At 45.7% G+C, this 27,874-nt stretch overlaps 1 protein-coding gene across 3 annotated transcripts in view; it reads left to right on the plus strand.

The window, feature by feature from the left end:
• Positions 1-45: 45 nt before the first annotated feature.
• Dsp (desmoplakin) overlaps positions 46-27,874 on the plus strand; it is a 45,651-nt gene continuing 17,822 nt past the window's right edge. For 2 of the 3 annotated variants that reach the window (XM_029468338.1, XM_029468339.1), the window contains exons 1-11: positions 48-569; positions 13,177-13,279; positions 15,087-15,235; positions 16,177-16,351; positions 20,152-20,280; positions 21,185-21,235; positions 22,381-22,542; positions 23,664-23,768; positions 24,504-24,599; positions 25,744-25,869; positions 26,337-26,489. In XM_029468338.1, coding sequence (XP_029324198.1) covers positions 364-569; positions 13,177-13,279; positions 15,087-15,235; positions 16,177-16,351; positions 20,152-20,280; positions 21,185-21,235; positions 22,381-22,542; positions 23,664-23,768; positions 24,504-24,599; positions 25,744-25,869; positions 26,337-26,489 — 1,455 coding nt within the window. In that variant the 5' untranslated portion in view covers positions 48-363. Of the gene's footprint in view, positions 570-13,176; positions 13,280-15,086; positions 15,236-16,176; positions 16,352-20,151; positions 20,281-21,184; positions 21,236-22,380; positions 22,543-23,663; positions 23,769-24,503; positions 24,600-25,743; positions 25,870-26,336; positions 26,490-27,874 lie in introns of all 3 variants that reach the window. The other variant, XM_021180003.2, reaches the window with a different exon arrangement.

Genomic DNA, 27,874 nt, shown 5'->3' on the forward strand with positions numbered 1-27,874 from the left:
GGGGGGGAGGGAGGGAAGGAGGAGGGCGGGGGAGGCGAGGCAGCCGCACCTCGCCCTGGGAAGAAGCCGACCAGGTGTGGCCTGGGCGCCGGGTGCCAGCGGGGAGGAGACTCGCGCCGCCTCGACCAACACCAACACCCAGGCGCGACCCAGCTCCTCTGAGCCCTCGCTGCCCTCCGAGCCACAGCTCCACTCCGGTTCCCGCGCCTAGCCAGTCGCCGTCCCCGTCTCCGCCCTGCTGGAGCGCTGAGCCCTCGCCAGTCCTCCGCGTTCCGCGCTCCTCTCCGGGAGTCCCTCGCGTGCTCCGAGGCGACGCCTCGCGTATGCCGCGACGCTGAGCGGCTCTCTTGAGTGACCGCAGACATGAGCTGCAACGGCGGCTCCCACCCGCGGATCAACACGCTGGGTCGCATGACCCGCGCGGAGTCCGGCCCCGACCTGCGCTACGAGATGACCTACAGCGGGGGCGGCGGCGGTGGCGGCGGTGGCGGCGGCGGGGGCACCAGCAGGACGTACCACTCCCACTCCCGGCGCTGCATGGTCAACGACCAGAACTCCGACGGCTACTGGTGGGTACCAGCCCGCCGCCACCTAGCTCAGTCCCAAATCTTGGGTGCGGTAGTGGCCCGCCTCCCGGGCCGACCAGGAAACCCAGGTCTAGGCCGAGGAAAGTGCTTTGCCCCAGGTCACGGAAGCGCAGGAACGGGTGTCCCTACGCCTAGCGCTTGCCACTGAGAACAGGGAGCTTGGGTGTGTGCCGGGACCCAGGCGACAGTCCTACCGTGAGCCTGCTCAGAGTCCCACGGTCCTCACCTCGCTTCTATCCTAGAAGCGGCTCCTTTCCACCTCCACTGTGTAGGGGAGCAATGGACGGCAGGGACGCTGGTCTCTCCTTGGTCGTACCCTCTTCCTCCCCACCCCCGGTTGTCCCTTGCAAAGTGGACCCGGTTGTGATTGCCTTTGCTCCAGCCCGCAGGTGGGAGGTCGGGCTAGGCGGAGCTGCGGCCACAAAACCCAGCTTTCAAACTAACGAAAAGTAAAACTTGTGAAGGGGTGGAGTTCCCTTTGCTGCCCGGTGGCCTCGGAGGGACTCAGGACTTGCAACTCATGGTCACCCCAGGGCGACGGCGGCGGAGGCCCTTAGGTTACTTGGCCACCCGAGGGTATCTGCATGGAAGTTGCGCCCTCCACCGGACCTGAAAGTCCCCTGTCACGCAAATGGGTTCCTTTGTAGGGATGGCCTCTGGGCACCGGCTGCAAACTTGGCCTGGACAGGTTTGTTCCGCTCGCTCCCCTTTCCCCACTCCGGCCACTTGGTCACTGGGATCGCACCAGAGTCTCCGCACCTTTAAAAAACAAATTGGCCTAGGTTCCTGGAGACTTTGTAGTAATTGTGGCTCTGGGCTCAGTATTAGTCATCTCTTTGATCTGTATAGAATGGGCTCCAGCTCTGGCTGAGAGGGTGACCCTGGAGAAAGCACTGTGGCGCCCAGGATTAGGAGCTGCGGAGGAACCCACGGCACAAAGGGCTGGGTCCTCTTCCCGGGATAGTTGGGTAAATACAGCGAGGGAGTCACTGGTGGGTGGGAGAAGGTAATGAGCATCCTTTCACACGGTCCCCACAGCTGCTTTCTGCAAGCCCACGTGAGCCGTGAGACTTTTGCGATCCGCCCCTTCCCAGCCCTACCCTGGTCGCGCCTCTGGAGGCGGCCGCCCCACTACCTTAATACTTCGCAGCGCAGTGGCCGCAGGCGGAGGAGGAGAAACCTAATGGCTCCGATGGCGTTTTTTGTTTTGCAAGCAGTTTTAGAGACCGGACAGTCCTTCAAGTTGCAACTCGTTTTCTGTTTAAATTTATTTATTTCTCAGGTACCAGGATACCTTTTCTCATTAGAGATCTTTGTTTTCTTAACAAATTGTGCCCCGAGATTTTGAGGAACGATTGTGTCCGGCAACACCAAGTTTAAAAACTTGGTTTTAAAGTATATTTTAAATTTTGGCGAGCAACCAGAATCTCAAATGTACTTTTGTGTCTTAGCCTTCCCGGAATTCAGTAGCCTATTCTTTTCAATGTGTGGATTACATAATTAAAGTCTGGATCAGAATATGGAAGAATTCTTTAGCAGTTCTTTTCAACACTTTATGAACCAAGTTATTGTCATTATTAATCTATTTAGTCTGATTCTACCAGCCTAGGTTTCTTAGCATTTGTTATTTTTGCTTTATTGGGAATCAGACCCAAGGTCTTACATACAGTAGGCAAGTATTCTACTCCTGACCTACACCTTCAGCCCTCTTACAGTAACAGCTATCAGTGCCTAGTAATTGGTTAATTTACTTCCTTGGTTCCTTATCATCTTATAGAGAAGCAATATTTTAAATTTATTCACTAATATGGGAGCTGTGTAAAGATAAATGTCTTATTAGGATTCTTCCTTAAAACAATTTGGAGAAAAACGATATTTTTTTGTCCTTCAATATTTCTGTGTCCTCCCCCCCTAAAGTCCGTTTCTAAACCTGTCAAGCTTTATATCTTCCAGAAGGCAAAACAGACAGAAGTGGGAAATGACCTCACTTTGAGAAAGGATTTTCCCCCCTAAGGATTGACGTTAGTCAGTGGCCCTGCAGGTTGTCAGAGGTGGCCAGTGACTCAGAGGCTGTCATTCTCTTGGGACCCAGGTGATAGAGTCCTCCCCCCCCCCCCCCCCCCCCCCCCCCCCCGCCCCCAGCCCGTTGGACCTGTCATAGTGCTCAATAGAAAATAGCCCATGAGTGCTGAGTTCTGCATTTTCAGTTCATGGAGACTAAGCAGAGAGTCAGGCCGTGTCCCCGGACCTGTTTTTCTGGTAACATTTTAGTTTTGTATGAAGGGAGCTGTTTGGTCATCTCTTATGTTTTGCAGATGTAGGAGGCCCTGTCTGCCCAAGAGAGTTGAGAACCTCTGCTAAGTGAATGGTTAAATAATATTCATGGCTTTTTTCCTCCTCTCTCTACAAAAATCAGCATGGAAACTACTAGTTGAATTTTAAATTATTTGAATCTATGGGTTGAATTGATACAAATGAAATAATTTCTGAAATAAGTGTGTGTAACTCTTCTTTACGTAAACAAGTCTTGATAGAGAACTCAGATCTTATTTTTTGCTGTTGAAATCACCGGGAAATGTGTCTCCTCTGTGTCTTTTCCACAACTAACTCTTGGCCACTTTCAGAACAGTTTGAGATCACGTGTTCACTGTAAGGCCGTCTCCCCCACCCCCCCCCACCCCCCCCATCACCACCTGCTCTGTGTGTCTTTATTTTAGGTTAGATGGGATCTATAATCACTTTAACTTTTCCTTGTGTTCCACTTAAGAAATAGTAAGTCTTACAGGCTTGGTAATATAAAAGGCAGGAAGTTTGAAAAGAAACTTTAGAGTTTTTTTTTTCTTTGCATAAGACGTCATATTAATGCTCTTTTCAGTCAAAGCAGAATTTCTGTAGTACTTTCTTGTAGCTTACATAAAATGCTAACCACCAAAGTATTTTCCGTCACCAAAGTAACCAGAGCTCACACTCAGCTCTATCACCGACCAAAGGGTAGATTTTTGTAGGATTCAAAGCGGTAGGCAGTAAGCATCAGAAATATGTGGCTGTAGTTGTTAAGGCTTGTTCTTGTCCAGATCTCATTACTTCAAAGCCAAAACAGGGCCTGAGAATATGCTCAAGGGACGAGCCCTTGCTTAGTACACTACACTCTCAGCAGAGCAAAACAAAATAATAATTAATAAACAACAACAACAATAATAATAAAGAAAATCAGAACTAGCAAGAGCAAGCCTCTAAACTCCGGAGTGAATAGAGTGCTGAGGACCACGCAGCCTCACTCGGCTCCCCCTGAGTTGACTTTTAGACTGGACAGACCTGTTGATGTATGTAAAATTTCCATGTCCTTTCATTGACTTAGCATCTTCTGAGCATCTGCTGCCTACATGCATGGAGTTTATGGAAAGTTAAGGTGAAATGAGCAAAAATATCTGAGAGGAGTGTGTACTCTGAGACCACACAAGTACAACGTACAAAGAGTAGAATTGAAGGTATAGCCAAGCCTAGTGCTTGCCCAGTGATCTCAAGGCCTTGGCTTACATACACACACAGCTTCAGAGCGTTCACAAGTAGAGATAGCATCTGCCATGGAGGCTTTAGTGAGTCTTTATTTACTTTTTTTAGAGTGGTGTTTACTTTGTGTAGTAATTCGGCTGATATACAAGGATGGACAAGAACACGGGAAAGTTCAAGAGGTCTGCAGAGTGGGCTCCTTGGTGAACACGCATTGAAGAGTGGAAAGCAGTAAGAAATGGAGGAAGGATCTCAGGAAAGCCTAGTGAAGGGGCTTGGCTAGTGATGGAATCCATGACAGGTTTTCATTGCCACCAGAGTCTCCTCCCGGCAAAGGTCACTGAGCCTCAGCAGGGTGGCTCTCTTGTGACAGCTCAGTGGAGGGTCTTGCTTTGTGCACAGCCTGCCAGAAATCTGGGTGAGATGGCCTTTGCTCTACCGCAGGAGGATGAGGGGAAAGTCTGGGTGTGGCAGGTGCAGTGGGATGGGAAAGTAGACACTGCCCAGGTGTGCTGACAGCTTCAGCCCACACCTGGCTGTGAGACATTCCAAGGACACTAACAGCTCAGAGCCTAGGTAACTCAGGATGCATATTGAAACAATGGTAGAAAAAGGTCCAGGCAAATTCAACTCACAACAGATAACACTGGCATTGTTATTAAACCTGGGTAAATTGTATACTTTATAAAAGGTCAGATCCCTGGTTAATGATAGTTCCCATGCCCTGCCAGACACCTGTGATAAATCAGATATTATGCAAACCTCATTTAATCTCATCCCTCACAACCAAGATCCCAATTTACAAATGGGAAACTAAGGTTAAAATAGTTAAAACACAAAACAAAAAACCAAAACCAACCAAACAAAAAAACCAAACCACTTTGCCCAAGGTCTCACAGCTAACAAGTGGTTGAATTTATTATCCAGGTTATCTCACCATCTGAGAAAAGCTCTGTCGTTAGAGCTCATCTTCTCTATTTGAAAACCCTTTTCTAGCCAGTACATCTCTACTTCTTTGTAATTCTTTTTCAGCCTCATTCTGCATTCGGTGAGATACGTATTTTTTGATGCATTGCTTTGTTTTATTAATACCCTTAGCAAGAGTTTCATGTGCTTAGAAAACCCCACCCAACATGAGTCTGCATTACGTAGACTAATTGTTGATTCTGTATTATGCTGTCTGATTGCTATTTAATAGGACAAAACAGCTTTCGACTGTAGTTTATTTTTTCTAAACGTGGGCTTGGTTTCATTGTAGTCCAGGACTGAAACGTCCTGGGAAGAGGTGTGCTGATGCTCTGATGGCTCAGTGCTGACTTCTTAAGGTGGAGCAGAGAGAACTTGGGTGTGACTTTGAGAGTCCAACCTGACTCGGGAAACCAGTCTTTCCAGAGGAGAAACTTCTAGAAAATTTTAGAAGCGTTTCAGTCTGTGGGAGTAATTGGGATCTCTGCTCCCTGCTCAGCCTTTCTCCTTCTCCATCCTAATGGATCCCAGTGGCCCCGACTCTTTTAAAAACTGAAAATGGTTAATTGTGGTGCTGGCGTTCAAGCCACAGCCCCGGAGATTCCCAAGACCAAGACACTAAGACATTGAGCCGTCCTTGGAAGCAACATCCTAAATAATGCTAGCAAAGACCCACAATCTATATCTCAGCACAGACAGGTCCGGTTGGAGGGATTCACATACTTTGCCACCATGAATGAGAACTATATTTCATCACGACAACAAGGCCCTTTAGAGAAGAGTGGCCACAAGCAATTGAAGGTTTGGCTTGGAAACAAGCTTTGTGACAAACAGCTTTATCTGCCGTCTTGGGGGGGGGGGGGGGGGNNNGGGGAGAGAAGGATGTTTTCAGCGATGGCAGGACAATGTGTAGATGATTTTTTTTTTTTTTTTTTGGTGAGGTCCAGTAAAACAAGTGTAAAGTTTTGCACAAGAATATATTTCAAAACAGAGTTCTTTGTTTTGGCATTGAATTTGTTCGAAACAAATATTTTGGTGACATTTCCACTAAACGATAAAAACAAAAAAGGAAGACATCTTTCTCTGAGTTTTCTTACTCTTTCTTTTATACTACTAAAATTGATCATTCTCACTTAATTGCCTGAAAGAGTGCTTTTGAGTCTTACAGGACTCCTGAAAATACCCCATACTTTATGCCTAGTCTGTACCTCCCCACCCTTTCCCATTAAAATATAAATTTCCTTTAATGGCTACAGTACAGCATAAAATTGTATATATTCACAAGTACACTGCACAATTTTAATGTGTGAGTCCGCAATAACTTCCTTGGTTTCCTTTAGGTCTGTGTCTACTTTTTTTCTCTCTCTCTCCACACTGTCCTTAAAATAACAGCTTGGGGCAAAGACAGAAACACAAAAAGGAAATTTCAGAACAATGTCTTAACCGCAGGAGCAGCCACCACCGACAGACCGCTGGGCTTCAATTCTTCCTCACCCTGTAGACCTAACTGCACGCTGAAGCCCTGCCCCACCCCTGCAGGTGGGTGTTCCCACCGGTTGGAGATGCAGGCAATCAGGCAAACAGCTTGAGTGTCACTCCTGCATGGTTAAAGCTGGTTGTGAGCTCCACTGTGCCAGCCTTGGGGTCTCTGTGAAGGTTGTGGCAGTGTGGCCAGTTTGTCCCTTCATTTGCAGCAGCCACCCAGCATATGGAATGCTGCCTCCATGTTTTTGTTTGTTAGTTTGTTTGTTGTTTTTCAAGACAGGGGTTTCTTTGTGTAGCTATGGTTGTCCTGGAACTAGCTCTGTAGACCAGACCAGGCCGGTCTCAAACTCACAGAGATCTGCCTGCCTTTGCCTCCCCAGTTCTGGAATTAAAGGTGTCCACCAACACAGCAGCCACAATTCTTATATGGGTGCAAAATTTAAGGTCAGAGGAGACCTGCTCATCTAAATCTACAGGAGAAGAGAGCTTTACTCACTCATTTGGGTGGGATCAGCGACTGGCATGGGTGTACTCATAGGTTGAGCTCCTAAATCAGGGCGACCTGTTTAATGTCATCAAATGGTCATGTGCTTGCCTTTGTTTTTCTTCCGATTTACTGAGCCACACAAGCAGGCCCTGGGCACCTGCAGTGTACAGAGCTGTATGTTGTTAGATGCCTGTAGTAGGGGTAGCCACACCTGTGTGAATAAGTTCAAGAGAAGTGGGGGCAGAGTGAGCAGGCAAGCCCTGGGGAAGAGGCATTCTTGGGGCACCCAGCAACTCACCTGATGGCTGGGATCAACCTTATATGAGGTAAAATTAGGCTCTTTCTTTCTTTCTTTCTTTCTTTCTTTCTTTCTTTCTTTCCATTTTACTTAAGATTCTTTAAAAAAAAACCCAAAAAACTAAGAAACCTAACAATGTATGATATACAAAAAACACTTTAAAAATTATAAAGAGAGAATTGATTAGGCTTTAAGATTAAAGCATTATGTATTTATAATTTCCAACAGACATTTACTGAGGGTTTTTGTTTTTGTTTTGTTTTTTGAGGGGGTGGGGGTATGAGGCATTGTTTAATGAGCCTGAATACAGAGAGACATATTCTTTTATTTTGGGCACACATACATGACTCCAAACAGCCCAAAGGAAGAAGGGAGAGAGATGAAAAGAGAGGACGGGAAGATGTGACCCATGGAAAAGAATGTGTGCACACAGACAGAAATGCAGAAAGATGGCATGGGGGCTAGTGAGCAGTAAAGGTTATTATGCAGTTTTGTAAAACAAAGCATTTTTACCTCATAATGTTGCAGTCCAGGCATCGAAATTTCCTTTCTATACTATTCTGTCAGCAGATGTTCAGCAAATGCTTTAAGACAGCTCATCTTGGGATTTTTTTTTTCTTTCTTTCTTTGAGAGGAATGCCGTTTGAGCATGCTGAGGTAAAGTGCGGCTGGCTGGCTGCTGCTCACAAAGATGACCGTGACCTGCTTTGGGATTTAACTCCAGAACGCTTTTTCCCTTTACCCGCTGATGAAGGGAGCCTTTTACAGAAGCTTAGAGCCATTCTTGTTTAAACAAGTTTTAGAATGAATTCTTTAAAAAAAAATGTTTGTGCAGGCAGGTTCTGTGCAGGCTGAGTCATTTGTCTGAGTCTGAGGATGAAACATGTCAGAAGAGCTGCTCTTCCAAGGATGACTCTTTAATTTCCCAGGAATATCTATTAATTTTATCTTAGAAGTCAATGGTCTTTTTTTTTTTAACCCGAATGAGCTTTTCTCTCCCACCCCAAAGCATTTTTTATGTTCTTTGTCTATAAAATAACACACATTTTAAAATGGAACCTTAGATGCTCAGTGCTTGCTAGCTCAATCCTGAGTGTGGTTTATAAACCTCCCACTTTGAGCTGGGGTTGAAGCTCAGTCGTCAGATTGCCTGCCTAGCCCAGAGCTCTGGATAAATTCCCATCACCACAGAAACTGGGTGTGGTGGCATAGCCTTGTCACCTGCCACACAGGTAGAGGGAGGAGACCTAAAGGGTCTAGCCTGGGTTACAGAGTAAGCATGAGCCCAAGCTGGTGAGTGGAATACAGGAAGAAGAAAAGAAAGAAAGAGAGAGAGAGAAAGAGAGAGAGAGAGAGGAAGAGGAGGGATGGGAAAGGAAAGAAGGAAGAAAAAGAAAGAAAGAGAGAGAGAGAAAGAGAAAGAAAGAAAGAAAGAGGAGGGATGGAAAAGGAAAGAAGGAAGAAAAAGAAAGAAAGAAAGAAAGAAAGAAAGAAAGAAAGAAAGAAGAAGGGAAGGGAAAGAAGAAGAAAGAAAGAAAGAAAGAAAGGAGGAAAGAAAGAAAGGAAAAGAAAGAAAGGAGAAGGGAAGGGAAAGAAGAAAGAAAGAAAGAAAGAAAGAAAGAAAGAAAGAAAGAAAGAAAGAAAGAGAGAAAGAAAGAGAGAGTAGTGCGTTCCCTGAAGTCATTCCCCAGCTCTTGTGAGGGATCTGCACCCTGCGCATGACATAAAGATGAACAACACATAGACGTCAATACTTTTCAAGGTTTCAGACATCCCGTGGAGAGTCAGCACTCAGCCACTTAGAGAAAGGTGAAATAGGAAGATGGACAAGTAGCAATGGCAGAGTCCTTCCTTTCATTTTTCAATTCAGTCCTTCCCCCCCCCCCCAGTCTTAAAGAAACTTGATTTTTGTGTATCTCTCTTCTTCATCTGTTATGAAGCAGGCAAAAACACAGGGTTAGTGTATCAAGTGGAGGTGGTGAGCATGCCAGGCCCTTAGTGAAGGCTGAAGTCCCTTTAGAATTAATAACACATGGATTCTCCTTTTCCAAGAATAGGCAGATACGTGTGGGCAGGGAAGAGGGGAAGATGTCTTCTGTGGAATCCAGTGGATGTCTAGTGACAGAACTGCTTTCCAAAACTGGGGGTGGGGGGGATAACAAAGGGGGCAGCCCCCAATGTCCTGACCAAGTGTGTGGCTGTCCCTGCTCCCCGTCCCTGGAGGCAGCTCATCTGTGAGTGTCCACTGGCATCCGCTAGTAGTGAGCTTTCAGGAGATCCAGAACTACGTTTTGTTGTTCAAGGATTTTCATCTTGTAAATTGACTTAAAATGTGTACGTCACTTTGGATACATTTATTCACAATTGAATTTGAACTTCCTGCCCCTGTGGTATATGTGGTCTCTGTGTGTGGTGTGAGTGTGTCTGTATGTAGTATGTGAGTGTATGTGGAGTGAGTGTGTGTATGTGGTATGTGTGTGTGTGGTGTGAATGTGTATGTGTGGTGTGTGTATGTGGTATGGGAGTGTCTGTGGTGTGAGTGTGCATGTGTGTGTGTATGTGTTATATACATGGTTGGTGTGAGTGTGTGTGTATGTGGTATATGAGTGTCTGTGGTGTGGTCTATGCATGTGTGTGTGTATGTGTGTATATGTGGTATGTGAGTGTGTCTGTATGTGTGTGAGTGTGTAGTATGCATCTATCTGAGTGTGTGTGTATGTGGTATGTGAGTGTATCTGTATTGTGTGAGTATGTAGTTCATGTTTATCTGTGTGTGTGGTGTGAGTGTGTATGTATATGGTATATGAGTGTGTCTGTGTGTGTGAGTGTGTGGTGTGTGTATATGTGTGTATGGTGTAAGTGTGTATATGTGTATGTGGTGTGAGTGTGCGTGTATGTGGTAAGTGTGTCCGTATGTGTGAATGTGTAATGTGTGTCTATCTTTGTGTGTGTGTGGTGTGAGTATGTATAAGTGAGTGCATGTGTGTGTGGTATGTGAGCGTGTCTGTATTGTGTGAGTGTGTAGTGTGTGTCTATCTGTGTGTGTGGGGGGGGGATGCTGGGGATTGAACCCATGACCTTGCTCATGTTACCCCCATTCTTTACCAGCCAAACTTGCTGTTTTATCCATTTTTATTCTGAAGTAGATTTTGATTTATATGAAAGTTGCCAAGCTGATGCAAAGTTCGTATGCATGCCATACCCCATGGCCCTTAACTGTCTTCCTTATGGCTGAGTTTATCGTGTTTTTACCCTGGCACACCTTGTTAGATCTGTTGAGAAAGTCTGGCTTTTATTGTGTGGAGAGATAACTCCTTCCTTCGTGCACTTAGAACTGGCATTCTGTGTGGGCAGCGCCCCTTGAGTCACCTTGCTGAACAGAACTTTCCAAGTGTTTCAGAAGAAAGGTCCTCACCTTTCAATGAAGAAAACAAGCTGGAAGCCTAGTACTCAGGAAGCTGAGGCAGGAGGATTGCTATGACAGTGAGGCCAGCCTGGGCTACATAGTAAGAGAGACGATGTAGACTATGGGGAGAAACTCTGTCTCAAATAACCAAAAGAGTAAAGGAGAAAAAAAAACAAAGGAAGAAAAATAAGAAAAACAATTGTATTTATACAAGACTTTCCAATTCCCTCCTTCCTTTCCTTTCTACATTTCTCCCTTCTTTATTTTATGTAGAATCTCACTGTTGCCCAGCTTGGTTTTGAACCCCTGAACTCAAGCCATCTACCCACCCCAGCCTTTCGGAAGACTTTCGTGATTTCTTATTTATCCTAGTTTTTTACGTTTCCTTCCGCTTTCTGGCAGGTATGTTGGGCAAGTGTTCTCAGGCCGCTGGAATCCTGTACGTGTTAGGACAACAGATGTAGTCTTGTCTGTGTCCCAGCAGGACGGGAATCGTGCCAGATCCCCTGTGTAATGCTGAGTGCAAGCGAGCCTGTTTGTACTCATGGTGCAGGAGTCCCAGAAGCTGCCCAGGGTTTGACAGCTGGATGCTCAGGCCATCCGTGTGCTGCCTGGACCTGCCTCGAGCAGCCAGTGTCGTCATTTGGGAGTGGTTCCCAGGGAAGGCTGGGATCCTCACCCACATTCAGCTAGTGCTGGCTTGTTGGGGAGCCTTACTTGCAGGGAGGAACCCCAAATAAGTAGCAGGAAAAAAAAAGAAAGAAAACGCTTTCCTGTGGTGTGGTAATAATGTAGTCAGGCACTGTGGGAGAGGTTCCCATATTCATGTGAGCCTCCTCCTCTGGGCATGTTATAGCTATTGTTTTCTTAGCATTTTTTTTTCCCCCAGTGCTTTGCTTGTAACCCAGGGTACACGCCAGGCTACTGCTACGCATTGCATCTCCAGCTCATTATCCCTTTTCTTTTAACAGTAGAATTCTTGCTTTAAAACATACAGGGTGGGGTGGAGGTGGGTGCAGAGATAGCTCAGCTGTTAAGAGCACTAACTGGTCTCTCAGAGGACCTAAGGTCAGTCCCCAGCACCAGGATTGGGCAGTGTACACCCACCTGTAAGACCAGCTCCAGGGGATCAGATGTCCTGCCTCCTCAGCCAGCTGCACTCAAGAGCACAGGCACACACTCGTACACACAGGTTACAACTAAGTAAACCTTTAAAATAAGATGTAGAAGGACACACACAGTTCAGTTTGATAGAGGGACATCAAAATGACAGAAGCAGATGCCTATTGGAGCTGGTTGAAGGACCAGACACCTCTAAAGCCCTATAAAGATGCCCATTTAAAGGGTGTGTGAGCATATTCAGGTGTCCTTGGATGCCAGAAGAGACCGTCTGATCCCCTAGAATTGGAGTCACAGACACTTCACGTGTGAGCTGCCCAGAGTGGGTGTTGGGAACCGAATCCGGGTCCTCTGTGAGACTGGTGTACATGCTTAACCACTAAGCTAGCTCTCTATCCCCAAGTTCAGCATCGTGCAGTATATTTGTCCACCATTTTCATACATGTTAAACATAAATTGATGTGTTGTACATCTCTATTAAACCAAGTGGCAGTAGGCAGGACTGCGGCTTGATTGATAATCATCAAATTAAGAACGTAGAACGAGCCTCGTTGTGGCAAGAAACTTCTGCTCAAGAGCTGGTCCATCTTTTTCTTCACACCGAGATGTCCTTGCTCTTATAGCTTCTTGGTATGACTGTGGAAAATGTGTGTGTGGTTTTTTCTGGGTGGGGGGATTAGCTTTGCTCTTGTCTCCTGTGGCTGGCCATAGAAGGACATGTGCTGGGAACTTGGCTTGTGGGAGGGAGGGAGGGAGGGAGGAGGGATGAGGGACTGACAGGCCAGATGAGATCACCAGCTGCCCATGTGTCACTGGCCATGTGGACCTGAGGGAAAATTGCTTTGAAGGACATTTTGGGGTTAATTCTATGAGATTTTGGTAGCACACCAAAATTTGAGCTTGGGAGGCAGAGACAAGGAACTCTGTGAGTTTGAGGTCAGCCTGGTTTACCAAGCCAGGGATACACAGAGAAACCCTGTCTCAAACAAACAAAATGTTCTATAGATTAGAAAATAGTATGGCAACCATTTTAATTTCCCTGACTTGGACCATTGCCTTCTGGTTATATTGTTGTCTTCATTCTCAGGAAATATATACTGAAATGTTTTGGTTGAAAGGTCACTGTCATCAAATGGGTCAGGAAAAGGTGATATATTCACACACATACTTACTGGGGCAACCACCGCGTGAACAACTGTGGCGTCTGAGCTCACAGGACCACTTTTGTGCCAGTTTCACACGCAGCCTTTGTGAAAGTTTGATATTACTTTTAAATCGATAAAAGTCATCTCATGTCTGGGTTTCTTTGTCTCCACAGTCAAACCGGCACCATGTCTAGACATCAGAATCAGAACACCATCCAAGAAATGCTGCAAAACTGCTCAGACTGTCTGATGCGGGCGGAGCTGATAGCGCAGCCGGTAAGCTCCCCTCACTTCTCCAGTCTGATCCTGGCCCACGCTGGTTTCTGGGGAGTTCATGCCCTCATCGCAGCCCCTGTGTGGTTGGGCCTCTCGAATCATGAGTGTCTAGCGATGGTCCTTTCCGAACAGTCGAGACAGAGATATCATCTTAATCTATTTTCTGTTGCTAGTAACAACGCCACAGACTGGGGAAACTACAAAGAAGAGAGGTTTGTTTTGGCTTATGGTCCTGGCCCAATCTGAAGGCAGCATCTGGCAATGACCTTCTTCTTGGCAGAGTCCCTAGGTGGCAGAAAGCATCACATGGCAACAGACAAAGAGAACGCAACACTCTAGCCAAATTGGCTTTTATAACAGACCTACTCATAAGATAACCTATTCATCCACTAATCACATGAATTGATTAGTCACCTAATCAATTAAAGTTCTCCCCCGCCCCCACCCCACTCTCTTGGTTTTTTTGAGACAGAGTTTTTCTGTGTAATAGCCTTGGGTGTCCCAGAACTCACTTGGTAGACCAGGCTAGCCCTGAACTCACAGAGATCTGCCTGCCTCTGCTTCCCGACAGCTGGTATTAAAGGTGTGCCTCACCACACCCAGCAAGTTCTCGCTTTTTAAGAGAGTCTTTTAATTTTTATTTTCGGTGTCTGTGTTTTGCCTGAGTGTATGTTTGTGCTCCATGTGCCTGGTACCTCCTGAGGGCAGAAGTGGGTGTCAGATCCTTTGGAATCCCAGGTGGTGGTGAGCAGCTCTGTGGGGGCTGGGAATCAACCCTGGGTCGTCCGGAAGAGAGTGTGTTCAATTAGCCACTGAGCAATCTCTCGGGTCCTAAGTCCTTTTAAAGTGCTTGTGGGGCTTACAGTGGCTCTGGGTTTTCTAAAAGCTGACCAGAGAATGATGGGGTGGTAGTTACCTTTTCTGTCTTCTTCCTGAGTGACTATGTGTTGTTAGCACTGGAATTGTGATCTCTTCTCTCCAGGATTGACATTCATGCTTGGGTTATAGCTAGACCCTGCCACACTGCAAATGCTTTGACCCAAAACATTTATTTATTTATGGAAGACTATCCTAATGTTCTAATTTCTTAACTTAGATACCGAGTAGATTCTCACAGTACCCATTTAAAAGAATAGGCTGACACATGGCGACGATCACAGCCAGCACTTGGGAAGCTGAGGCAGAAGGATTCTAAGTTCGGGGCCAGCCTGAGCTGCATAGTGAAACTCTTATCAGTAAACTAGACAGGAAAGAGGGTACAGAGAAGTAGAGAAGGAGGGAGGGAGAGAAGGATGGGAGGAGAGGAGGGAGGGAGGGGAGAGGGGAAGAAAATACATATTTTTAGTTCATGGTAAAAGGGTGTGGTGGGCATGATACATGCTTGTGTATCATGAGTGAGTGACTGTCGGAGGATGCATCTGGAGGTCAAAGAACAATTTTCAGGAGTTGTTCTCTCTTTCCACCATGTGGGCCTTGAGCATCGAACTCTGATCCCCTGGCTTGGCGGCAGGTACTGAGCTATCTCACAGGCCCTGGTTTGTTTGTTTGTTTTTGCTTGTTTGCTATTAAGACAGAGTCTCTCTGTCTAGTACAGGCAGGCCTCAAACTCCTGATCTTCCTGCCTCAGCCTCCAAAGGGTTGGGGTTATAGGTGTGTACCCTCAAGTGCTCAGTACAGTTCGGAGCAAGCTGTTTGACTGGGGGGCTTCTGCTCCCCGCCATGTTTCAGTAGAAGGTTTGCTTTCACTGATGCACACGAGATCTTTCCGTATGGTCTTCCGTATTTTCATGCAACTTCTTCCTGATAGGAACTGAAATTCGGAGAAGGGATGCAGCTGGCGTGGAACCGAGAGCTGGATGAGTATTTTACACAAGCCAACGATCAGATGGAAATCATAGATGGCTTGATCCGGGAGATGAGGCAGATGGGCCAGCCCTGTGATGCGTATCAGAAAAGGTATTGCCTGCAGAGCACGGAGGGGGGACCCCCAGCAGGTGACTTCAGAGGAAGCCCACGTATTTCCCAAGAACAATTCCCTCACTTGGGATTTTGTAGCTTTATCCGGTTTAAAGATAAAGCTGCAAACTTCTTCTTTCATGGACCTCCACCCAGAGATGCTCTGAGAATTAAACAGACCTGCAAAACCAAAACAACAACAAAAAAAAGACCCTTCAAAAAACTCTAGCTCTTTCTGGAAATGGCAGCAGAGCCGTGTGATCCATGGTGTTTGGGAAATCAAGGCAGGAGAATCAAAACTTCAAGGCCTGTCTGGACAATTTAGTGAGCTCTCATCTCAAAATGAATTAATTGCATAGTTTTTTGATGTTTAAAGAAGGACAAAGGGCGTGGAAGAGTTCTTGCCTGGCATGCAGGAAGCTTTGGACTCAGTCCCCAATGCTATAAACCTCCAGGATGGTTTAAAGAACTGAATGGGTCATGAGCCCTCCCTCCATTTAGGCAGCAGCAGCAGAGGCCTCTGGTAGAGCTTCTGCCTTTTCAAGAGGCCAATGTCAAGCTTTATTTAATCAAGTGAGACCCTTGGAGTTGAAAGTGACCACTTCATAGCAGAGATGTGTGGTCTGAGTCTGCTCTCATGCTACTAAGGCCCAGGGTACTAGAAAGATAAATTCCCAGGAGGACCCTCAAGAAAGGCTGCCAGGTTAGGCCAAGGCAGTAACGCTTTCTTATGATGTTAAGGGTCCTGAGTGTCTTCTCAGCATTTATACTCCCGTGCAGTCAAGCTGGAAGGCATGGGTAGAGCAAAAGAAACCTTCCAGCACAGCCTCCTTACCCTGTAGACTGACCCAAAGGAAACCCAGAAAGGCAGTCATTTGCTCAGGATAGGTTTCTGTAGGCTGTTTTCTGGTGACAGCAGCACTTGTTTCCTTTCCTTTCAGACTGCTTCAGCTCCAGGAACAAATGCGAGCCCTTTACAAGGCCATCAGCGTCCCTCGGGTCCGAAGGGCCAGCTCCAAGGGAGCCGGAGGGTACACTTGCCAGAGTGGATCTGGCTGGGACGAGTTCACCAAACGCCTCACGGGCGAGTGTCTGGGTTGGATGAGGCAGCAGAGGGTAAGTGACCCTACAGGGCTTGTTCTTAGACTTCCAACCTAGGTAGTCTGGATGTAGACGGTGGCAGAGTCCAGCGGGAGCAACCTGCTAAGTCACGGGGTCATTGCAATTGACCTCATCTGTGTCCCACATAGTCTGAAAAGAAAGAAAAGAACTCCTCTACAGCTTGTTTGAAATAGTAACACAAGAGAGAGGACAGTGGAAATATTTTTTTTTAAATTATAAAATAATATCACGTGGGAGGTGTTAGACATTGTGACACTGGGTCTTCTGGTTTAGGCTCCATGGTTGCTTTTTGAAGTTTGGTTGTCCAGCTGTGTGAGTCTCACGTCACTTGTGTGGGTGTGGAGTCAAATAATGGCCCAAGAAGTATGTGCTGATCCTTTCCCTGCCACTGGAGTCCCTACAAAGTATTTTTCAGTGCTAATTACTGTTTTGTTGTTTTATGTAGTCATTAAGCCCGATAATGAACAGGTGGCCTGAGAAACATGCCATAATCATGCAGTTGGGATTTTATAATGAAAACCTTCTAATGAGCCATCCTTCTTTGAGAGGTGGATGGATTAAAATGGTACATTGTGGAGATTGTTATGCCAAGCTGTAAGAACTTGAGGAATTGTTGGGCCGATTTCTTAGTGGTTCCAAAATTTCTTAGCCACTTTAGCATGCCTCTTTTCTTTGAGTCTGGGTTGAATTGTGTTGCCATGGCTAGTCTCGAACATGTAGACTCAAGCATTCTCCAGACCAACCTCTGGAATATCTAGGACCACAGGGAAGGAAGGGCCCCTTACACCAAGTCTTTAAAAGGCTTGGGTGTACTCTTGTGCAGTGATTCCTTCAGACACTAATCATTCAGTTATTGTTTTATGTTTACTTTGTATTTGTCTTCGCGTGTGTGTTGTTTTGTTTTATAAATACATATATGCACCACATACATGCAGTGCCCAGAAGAGGGCTTTGAATCCCCAAGTCCCCCAGAGCTAGAAGGTTGAGAGCTACCATGTGCGTGTTGGGAATCAAACCCAGGTCCTCTGAAAGAGCAGTTAGGGCTCTTAACCAATGAGAAATCTCTACAGACCTATTTGGTTTTGTCTGTTTGTTTGTTGTTTCGATTTTTAAGACAGGGTCTTACTTTGTAGCTCAGGCCAGCCTTGAACTTGCGATCCTCCTGTCTCATCCTCCAAGATCCTGAGATTGTAATGTATTCTACTATACCCTACCCCCCAACACACACACACACAGACTTACTATAGAGACCATAAACTATTACAGAAACATCCCAAATGCTAAATGATCGCCCATGAGAGTATTCATAAAGCCTAGCTTAGAGAGTGACACTCTAGGCCTGAGGACGATTTGAGTTCGTGGGGCTTGAATTGTAACCTTCAACGATCCTTGTTCGGAGGCAAGACAAACTTTGAACCAAAGTAATTATGGGATATCATATCCCCTGATGTCTTCTAAGCCAGTGTGACAGTTAAGTGACAGGTCAGAATTAGTCATTTTCTGTATCGCTGTGGGTGTAGCAGTATAAGGATGCTTTGTAGAGCTGGGTGTGGTGGCGCATGCCTGTCATCTTAGCCTGGGCTACATAGGGAGCTTGGTCTCCAACACCAACAAATGGACAAACAGCGAGCACACACACAAATTGAAGCAAAGAAGATTTGACAGGAAAATCTCTACATCTTTAAACCTCAGGAAACGGCGTTCTCACGTGGCTGTATTGGTCCGTTGTTTTGTTTTGTTTTGTTTTTCTGACACCCATCAATGAGCCTTGCTTAGAGTTCTCAACAAACTAAGAGCTGTCTGAGTCCTGCTGGAGGTTTGCCCTGGCGGTCTGTGTGGCCATTTCCTTCTCACTCTCCCTTCCCCCACACATAGCCCGCATTCTTCACTCACTCCCAAGAGACCCAGCTGAGGTCTGTACTGATAAGAGACCCATTTTCCCCAGCACACACCTCCCTGCCAGGAGGCAGGCACACACCTCTCTGCCAGGCTTTGTTTCCCTGATCTGTGCTTCTGCTGATGGGTGAGCCAGATACTGTACACCTGGCAGGTAATGAGCCATGGGAGCTGTCCCTGGGTCATCTCTAGCTTCCCAGAGTAGCACCTGCTGTTTCCAGACGCTGGCAGTTGCCGGACAAGGCCAAAGTCCGGGCTAACCTTCAGTTCTCGGACTCTGAAATGGCTCCTCTCTGAAGCCTTGCCAAGGGCACTAGAACATGGGTGTGGCTTAGGACAATTGAGTTCTGTTCTTGCTGCCCGTCTCAGTATGGATGTTTGCCCTTGGCACGGCAGAGAGATGGCACAGGTGATTTAGAAATTTACATCTGCTCCTGCAAAAGGCGGAAGAGACGGTGGACTTGACCGGAATGAAACGTGCCCGAGAAGGAAACACTGTACTTGATTCTTACTGTGAAACAGTCTTAAATTTCAGACTTACGTGATAAATCTAGTTGGATTTCACATTTCAAGATCGAATGGTAGACCCATAATCCTGGTGTTGTTACCAACGTCAATCAGAATGAAGGATCTTGACTTTGTACAGTGTCTTCCCTTTTGAAATGGACCACAGAGAGTCTTTACGGTTCGAAAGGGAGTTTTCAAATGCTGAATTTCTGAGCCAAGAGTTAATATATAACATTCATCAGCATAACTTAGGGCTGGATATGTAGCCGAATGGTAGGGCACTTGGCTAGCTTTAGTGAGGCTGTAGGTTCAATCCCCCATATAGCAATAATAAACAAAAGATAATTTAAGGAGATGAACAATGGCAACTTCCATAGGTTAGGGATTTCACTTCAGAGGCAGTGTGTGACTGTATCATTAATGACTTCTAACATGCATTTAAAAATGAATAAAGAAGCCGGGCGGTGGTGGTGCACGCCTTTAACCCCAGCACTCGAGAGGCAAAGGCAGGTGGATCTCTATGAGTTCCAGGCCAGCCTGGTCTACAGAGTGAGTTCCAGGACAGCCAGGGCTACACAGAGAAACCCTGCAAAAGAAACAAAACAAAACAAGAAAAGAAAGGTCTATTAGTACTTACAATGTATCATAATCATATGACTAGTATCTAGTCATACAAATTCACATTCTATTTCTTTTATCCTCTTTTCAAAAGTGTGAACATTATTATTGTGTGTGAGTGCAGGGCATGGTATTGGGGGTCAAAGGGCAAGTTTTGGGCCTCACTTCTCTGTCCTCCTGTGGGTTCTGGGAATCAGGATCCAGTGACTACTCTTGCGTAATTACTTAGCCCTTTTACCGGCTGAGCCATTTCGCCAGCTCCACCCCCACACATGCATCCTCCTATGTAGATTCTCTTTCTTCAGAAGAATGATCTAGATGTCAAGGAACCCATGACTGAATTTCCTCCTCAGTTCATCTTGGGGCGGAGCCAAACTAACTGAGGATGTATTTGGCGAATCCCATTAGCTATTTGGTAATCTCGACCCTTTAAATTTTATTTTGGCTTCAGACATGGTACATAAAGGTTTCTGTTTCTTCTTCTTCTTCTTCTTCTTCTTCTTCTTCTTCTTCTTCTTCTTCTTTCCTCCTCCTCCTCCTCTTCCCCTTTTCTTTTTAAATTGAGACAGGGTCTTGCTGTGTACTTAGGCTGGGTTTGAACACCTGTGTTCAAGTAATCTCCCTGCCTTAGCTTCCTGAGTGGTTGGGCGTTTTGAGTTTTATCTGAAGCTGAGCCGGGAACAGTATCTCTCTCGATCCCCAAGGCCCTAGAGAAAGGAATCTGTTGTGAGGAGGGACAGTAAAGGATGTGCTCCCTGTCTCTCTTGCTGCAGGAGGAAATGGACCTGATGGCCTGGGGTGTGGACGCTGGCTCAGTGGAACAGCACATCAATAGCCACAGGAGCATCCACAACACCATTGGGGACTACCGCTGGCAGCTGGACAAGATCAAAGCGGACCTGGTACTTCTCATATTCACCACGGGGTCTACAGATGGGTGTATCGTTTAGGCAAATTTGTCTGAAACACGAGACTATTATTATCTTTCCAAGAAACTAGAAATTAAAACAAAACCAACCCCCAAACTCCATTGACTAAAAGGGAAGCAGAAAGAGATTTATGGGACCCGGAGAAGGAGCTGAACCAAATGTAAAGCGCATGCAGGGTATCACAAGTTTATGGTCTATAAATAAGTGTTTGCAGAGGTGCTAGGCAGAGAATTACCTGCAGAAAGCAAAGCATCACCTACCAGAAGAAAATGAGATTAGCATGTAGCTTATATAGCTGGTGAGTTTGTGAGTCGGCTCCTAGGTGGGAATGGAGTCACATTTGTCCTGAGGGAAATTGTGTCTCATATACCTCTCCTGGGCTGGAAAAAAGTCCGACTTGGGGAGAGTGGAGAATGAAGGCATAAGATAGTAGTCTGATCTCAGTGCTTGTTCCCCACCCACGCCCCTACCTCCTCCCCCATGTATGAAATCACTAAGTGTGCTCTTTAGACCAACGTTTTCATTTTCACTTTGCCCTGCCTTTTCAATTTAAACCTTACTCTTGTTCACTCGAGTATCTGCTCAGCTCTCCCCTTCATGGTTCTAAGATCCAGAGGATCCTAAATCGTATTTCCTTCAACAAGTTTTTAAGTGACAGAGTATTTACCTTGTGGAGAAGGGACAAGTGGCCAGGGAGGGGCCTCCAAACTAGCTGGGGAAAGGTCACTGTGGGCAAAAGACTCAATAGAGAGATTGCTTCTTTTTAATGAGAAAGCTGAGGCCAACACCTTGGAAGGAGACGTAGAAGGGGAGACACTTGATGTGGGGACCTTGATGAAGGGGACCAAATAATTACCTGCATTTTCTTATCTTCCAGCGCGAGAAGTCAGCAATCTACCAGTTGGAGGAGGAATATGAAAACCTGCTGGTAAGCTCATTTAGCCTCTGCTAATTCAGTTCAGTTCCTCAAGTGGTAAACATCTTTGGGGACCCATACACTGGCTTAGAGTTCAGCAAAGAGCTTGCATACACACTGGCCCCTGTGTTCATAGATTATAGTTTTGTTGTGGCTGGCTTTCTTTTGTACAACTGAAGTTTCAAGGTTTTGTTTTTTGTTTTGTTTTCTGAAGGCAGTGCCTAGCACTGTTCTGTTTTCGAGTTAAAATTTCACATCAATGACTCTTGTTAGATGCATCTAAAGTGACAAAGGATTGCAGACCTTTGAACAAGTATAAACACAAACAACATGTGATGTTTTCCCCGTATATCTTTATGAACCCACCATTGTCTCCTGACAGGTGCTATGTCAGCTGCTTGATCCCAGAGCAGAGATTTCCACTCTTCTATTCGTTTGCCTCATTTTATTTTTACCTTTTCCATATTTCCTTGCTGGCTATAGGGCTTCTTCCTGTTGGGATGAGCATGAGACTGGAACTTTAAGTTTGTGGGGGCAAAGGCTGACTTACCCAAGAGAGAAAACCTGATTTATCTAGGAGTCTAGTTCCCCCTTAATTATCTAAAGTTATTAAACCCAAACCATTAGCTTTTAAATTTTAATTTATTACAGTTGGTGTGTGCATGTGTGTGTGTGTGTATATGGAGATGGCATATGCTATAGTGGATGTGGTGGTCAGAAGACAACTTTGTAAAGTCACTTCTCTGCGTGGGTCATGGGAATTGAGCTCCGGTCATCAGGCTTGTTCAGAAAATGTTTTGCCTGAGCCATATGGCTGGCTTCAAATCATTGTTTGAGTCAAGGATCTTCATAGGCTGGAGATACTGCTCAAAAGCAGGGTGATTCTTCAGCACGAGGGAGGCCCTGAGTTTCTCCAGCACCAGGAGAAAAGCTGAAAATGACCGTTTGGAGTGGCTGAATCTGAGATAACCACGGCCCCACAGGCATCACCCATTTGGACAGGGCCTCTGTCCTATAGTGGGTGAATGCAGCAGGTTGAGAGGTTTATGCCTAGCTTCAGGTGGTTTCCGTAAAGAGCTCTTATCCGTACAGTCTGCAGAGAGCGCTGTGTCATTCTACTGTGGTTATCCTAAGGCCGCTCTCAACCCTGTCTGCAGAAAGCCTCCTTCGAGAGGATGGACCACCTGCGCCAGCTGCAGAACATCATCCAGGCCACCTCTCGAGAGATCATGTGGATCAATGACTGCGAGGAAGAGGAGCTGCTCTATGATTGGAGCGACAAAAACACCAACATCGCTCAGAAGCAGGAGGCCTTCTCTGTAAGATGCCCTGCGTTGTGTGTGTGTGTGTGTGTGTGTAGGGGGTGGTATAAATAATTTGATCAGCCATTTGTGAGTGGGTACACTGTTCAGTGATGTAAGGTTTATTTAGTTTTATTTTATGTGTTTGGGTGTTTTGCCTGCATGTGCATCTGTGTACCATGTGCATGCAGTGCTCAGAATTGCCAGAAGAGAGCACTGGATTCCCAGGAACTGAAGTTGCCAGAGCTTGTTAGCTGCCATGTGGGTGCCAGGAATCAAACCCAGGTCCCCTGGAAGAGCAGTCAGTGTTCTTAATCACTGAGCCATCTCTCCAGCCCTTCCCCCTTTATTTTTTAAAGAGATAGGGCTTTCCTCTGTTAGTCAGAAAGGATATTACATTTTGGAACTCAATCATCTTGCCTTATCCTACCAAGTAGGGACTACAGGGATGTGCTATTGCTGGCTAACCATCCCCCCACACCCAGGTTCATTGTTTAATATCCATGAAGAGTGTGATTCATGGGTAGCATGGAGACTAGTCCATCCAGAAACCCTAGAGTAGACAGTGCTAGACAAAACCTGAAATTTGGAATCAGAACATGTTATCTATTGAGCACCTGCAATTTGAAAATCTGAAATCCAGAATGCTCTCTATGAAACTTTTTGAGTGCCACCATGATGCTGTAAGTAGAATATTTCACACCAGACTTCAGGTGACAGGTGGCAGTCAAAATCCAGTGACCCCCAAAATACTATATAAAATTACCTTCAGGATATTGGGTAGAAAACAAAAATCTGTAGGTTTTATCTTTAGGCTTGGGTCCTATCTCTAAAATATCTCTCTGTATATTTTAATAGTAAATCCCAGGCATTTGGAGTTAGGGATGTTCAACATGTATCAGCAGCAATGCTATTAATTACGTTATTGGTCTTGGTCAGGTCATACCCCTAGTCTTGTATCAGCCCTTTAATGGACCTTAGTTTCCTGAGTGGGTGTGGTTCTTGAGGACAATGTAGTATGAGTCCTCAGCATCAATTGTTTCCAAAATGAAGTTTGGTACGTAGCCACCTCTAAATAGTATAAGGTAACAGAAATCTAACTGTGACTTGCTGTAAGGATTGGTCCTTTCTTTTCACAGATACGCATGAGTCAACTGGAGGTCAAGGAAAAGGAACTCAATAAGCTTAAACAAGAAAGTGACCAGCTTGTCCTCAATCAGCATCCAGCTTCAGACAAAATTGAGGTAGGCTTCACGGGATTTACATTCTCATTAGGAAAAAAAAATTTCGTAAAAGACATCTTTGTGGGTGAACGCTTCTTCTCCATTATGAAGCTGTGCCAACTTTATTTTCTAGTTTAGGATCAGCACCCTAGGCTAGGATTTGGCTTTTTGTTTCTTCCTGGAAAATCCAGAAATATTTTAGACTCTACCAGATGGTCTCTGTCACAGTTACTTAACTTTGTTGTTGTATCACAAAAAGCAGCTATGGACACTGTGTAAACAAACAACCATGGTCATGTTTCAATAAAGCTTTATTTATAAATAAAAGCAGTGGGCCAGATGTAGCTCTTGGGCAGCACTTTCTGTCTTTTGCTGGAGACTGCTACCTGTGAGTAGGACTCAGGGTGATGGCAGTGATGTGTCACACCTTCCCGTGACCTAGCTCCTGTCTCAGAACAGGCTTGGAGTTCCAAAGGGAATCCCACACTGGTGCTGTACCACGTCTGTTCGGATTGGTCAGAAAATACTCCATTAAGGCAAGACCTGTTTTGACTGGTGTCCCTTTGATGGTAGCTGCTTGTAAGAACTGTTTGTACCACGAAATCTCACATGGGACATTCTGTCTCCAATCACTAGACACTGGGTGAAATAAAGAGGCCTCTTTTTCGTCTGGCTCAGGGGTCTGTGCAGGAGGCACCCTTCTGAGCCTCTGAGTGGGCATGAGGCGGCTGACATCTTGGCGTTTTCTTCTTTCAGGCATACATGGACACTCTTCAGACGCAGTGGAGCTGGATTCTGCAGATCACCAAGTGTATTGATGTCCATCTCAAAGAAAACGCTGCCTACTTCCAGGTTTTTAGACACATCCTTTTTTTTTTTTTTAAATCTACATTCATTTGTGTGTGTGTGTGTGGTGGTGGTGGCTGCATGCCACAATGGGAATGTGGAGGTCAGAGGACAACCTGCTTGCGCTGACTCTCTTCTTCCACCATGTGGGTCCTAGTGATTGTCAGGTACGGCAACAGGCGTTGTTACCCACAGAACCATCTTGTCAGCCCTGTCAGATATATTAGAGCGGCCATGGAGCCATGAGATGTGTGTTGATAACAGTGATGAAGTCCAGCTCCAGCCTTCTGGAATTACCATGTAATTGTGTAGTTTTAGAACAAGTCACAACTCTGGGCTTCAGTTTCTCATGGACAAAACAAGGAGCTCAGACCCCAGGGTGATCTCCAGGGAGCTTTTCCTAGTCTAAAAGATTAAACCATGTGCATGCATTGTATGGCTGAGGCGTTTATAAGCATATATGCTGCACAGGTTTGGGACTAATGGGATCACGTGATTTGCAATGTCCTCACTACTTTGTCTTTTGAGTATGCTTTTGAAGGAAAGTAGCGATCTTACAGATAATGCATAAATCCTACTAACTGCCCTTAGTTGACAGGAAGAGAGATTTGTAACATGGTTAGCACTTACCCACCCTGCTACCAAGCCTATGAGTGTTCTCTGCTTCAATATTTTCCTTTAATCGCTTAGCAGAGGCTTATGTGGGGGTGACGGTTCTTGAAACGGAACTACTAAATGATCGTCTTGGTTGGATTTCCCCCAGTGTTAGCAAAACACCCAGGATAACCAAATGTTGATAACCAGGGAAACATTGATTTGGTTGCCAGTTGTAGACTGTGTCCAGACTGTGGTCCATGGTCTCCACTATTCTAGTTGGTGAAGAGGTAGCGACTCACAGTGGGGGTGTGTGGGAGTGCCAGAGAGCCAGGGGAGGAAGATGAGGAGTCTAGGGTCCCCTGATTCTCTCTGAGGGTATACCCCAGTGATCGAACCACCCATGATGCCCCTTCTGTAGGTGTCACTGTCCCCATTAGTGCCACCCCAGGAACCCAGCCTTTCGAACACAAGCCTTTGGGTGACATTCAAGAGCCAACACTGGCGTTTTTTCCAGTTCCTTTTCATTGACGAAGATTGTTGTCATCCCCAACAGTTTTTTGAAGAGGCCCAGTCAACCGAAGCCTACCTGAAGGGCTTGCAGGACTCCATCAGGAAGAAATACCCCTGTGACAAGAACATGCCTCTCCAGCACCTGCTGGAGCAGATCAAAGAGCTGGAGGTACGGTGACACACCCAGGCCCTCAGCCTGGTGAAGGGGGTGGGGGTGGGGGTCTAATGCACCCTAGACATAAGATGGGCTGTGATGTAATATAGCCCACACCTCAATTTTGTCATCTTTCTATGGCATCTCTGTGCGCCTAGCTACTGTATGGAAGGGCTTTTGCTTCAGTATCTCAGTAACTTACTGAAAACAGGAGTGGAGAGAACACCATGACTTGACAAGACCCTTGGGAAACACATCTCACATCTTCTCCACATGGCCCTCTCATGTACATAGTCTTTCCTGCTCAGTTCATTCAAACTGCTCACTGTGGGAGGCTATGTTACCTCATGATGTATTTCTGGCTTATTATCACTGATGGAACTGTAGCGATATTTAACTTTGATGTTGTGGCAGCTCCTTCAAGAGGTCTCTAAAGCTCACAGGGCACTCGTGTTAAAAGCAGACTGTGTTTGCAATTGCAGAAAGAACGGGAGAAAATCATTGAATACAAGCGTCAGGTGCAGAACTTGGTAAACAAGTCCAAGAAGATCGTGCAGCTGAAACCTCGGAACCCAGACTACAGGAGCAACAAGCCCATTATCCTCAGGGCTCTCTGTGACTACAAACAAGACCAGGTGTGTGTTCCCCGCTCAGAGGCCTAGCAAAGCCTTCCCTTTCTTTACATAAGCTCCTGCCAATCAAGAGGGCAAAACCCATCTTGGTTTCAATAAGTACCATGGTTGTGCCTTTTCTAAATAAAGCAGTCACCTAATGAGCCAATGCAGTAACCAGGAGCTGAGTCACTGGGAACTCTCAGGAATTAGGACAATAGCTGCTTCCTTTGGATGCTGGGGAAGGTCGGCAAAGCTTCAGGCTAGGCTGAGCACAGACCACCTCTGAGATCCACCCCTCATCTAGACAATGGTAGTCTTGAAGGTTTACAACCTTCTAAAGGTTGCCTTTTGCCTTCTTGTACTACCTAAACCTTACTTATTTGTGATCGCCCCACTGTTAAGTTTCAGAGGAGATAAATGCAAACGAGAAATAGCATTGCCATGGCTCTTGTTAAGTGAGTCTCCTGCAGAATTTTTAGCAGTTCTGGATCATATCAATCCTGTAGGCTCTGTGGGAAGTTTTATACAGGTTGATAGAGAGATGGGTTAGTTTCCATTCTTATCTATGAATTACAATAAAATTCTGAAGACTCTAAGGGACAAAATGTGTTTACTTAGTTAGAAGAGCTTTATGAAAGATGGGTCTGTTCTACCCTGTGGCATGTTCTAAGAACTTGTGTGGGGAGAAAGAAGTAAGTTGGGCTGAACGTGGTGGCCCACATCTGTAATCCTAGAACATGGAAGGCTGAACAGAATTCCCCTTACATAGAAAGACAGCCCAGGGAAGAGAGTGAGACCCTGTTTCAAGGAAAAACCAAAACCAAACAACAACAGAAACAAAAAGCCAATAACAACAACAAAGCAGAAAGGGAAGAAAGGAAAGAAGGAAAGAAAAAAGGAAGGAAGAAAAGAAAAAAGAAGGAAGGAAGGTAGGAAAGAAAGAAGGGAAAGAAAGACAGATAATAGTAGACTGGATTGAAATATGAGGTGAAAATTTATGTTTGGACGAACAGTTGCCTTAATATGCAGGTTGGCTTTTTTTTTTTTTTTTGTTATTTTGGTTTTCTTCTTCTGTGGTGTGAGGGGTCAGGATGAAGAAATCACTTTGTTACTAAGCTGCACCACCAGCCGTCAGTAGCCATGTTAAGAAGCTGTATACAGCCAGGTGTAGTGGCACATACATACCTTAGTCTTCACATTCATTCAGGAGGATCTCTGTGAGTTCAAGGTCATCGTGGTCTACATAGTAAGTTTTAGGCTATCCCACCCAGGCTACACAGTACAATTCTGCCTGTGTAAATAAATAAAGGGTGTGTGTGTGTGTAATTAATTATTTGAATTTATTTATTTATTTATTAGTGTATTGACCACTGAACCTAGGGTCTCACACATGGCCAGCAATCACA

This window comes from Mus caroli, chromosome 13 (genome assembly GCF_900094665.2).
Source record: "Mus caroli chromosome 13, CAROLI_EIJ_v1.1, whole genome shotgun sequence".
Lineage (NCBI taxonomy): Eukaryota > Metazoa > Chordata > Mammalia > Rodentia > Muridae > Mus > Mus caroli.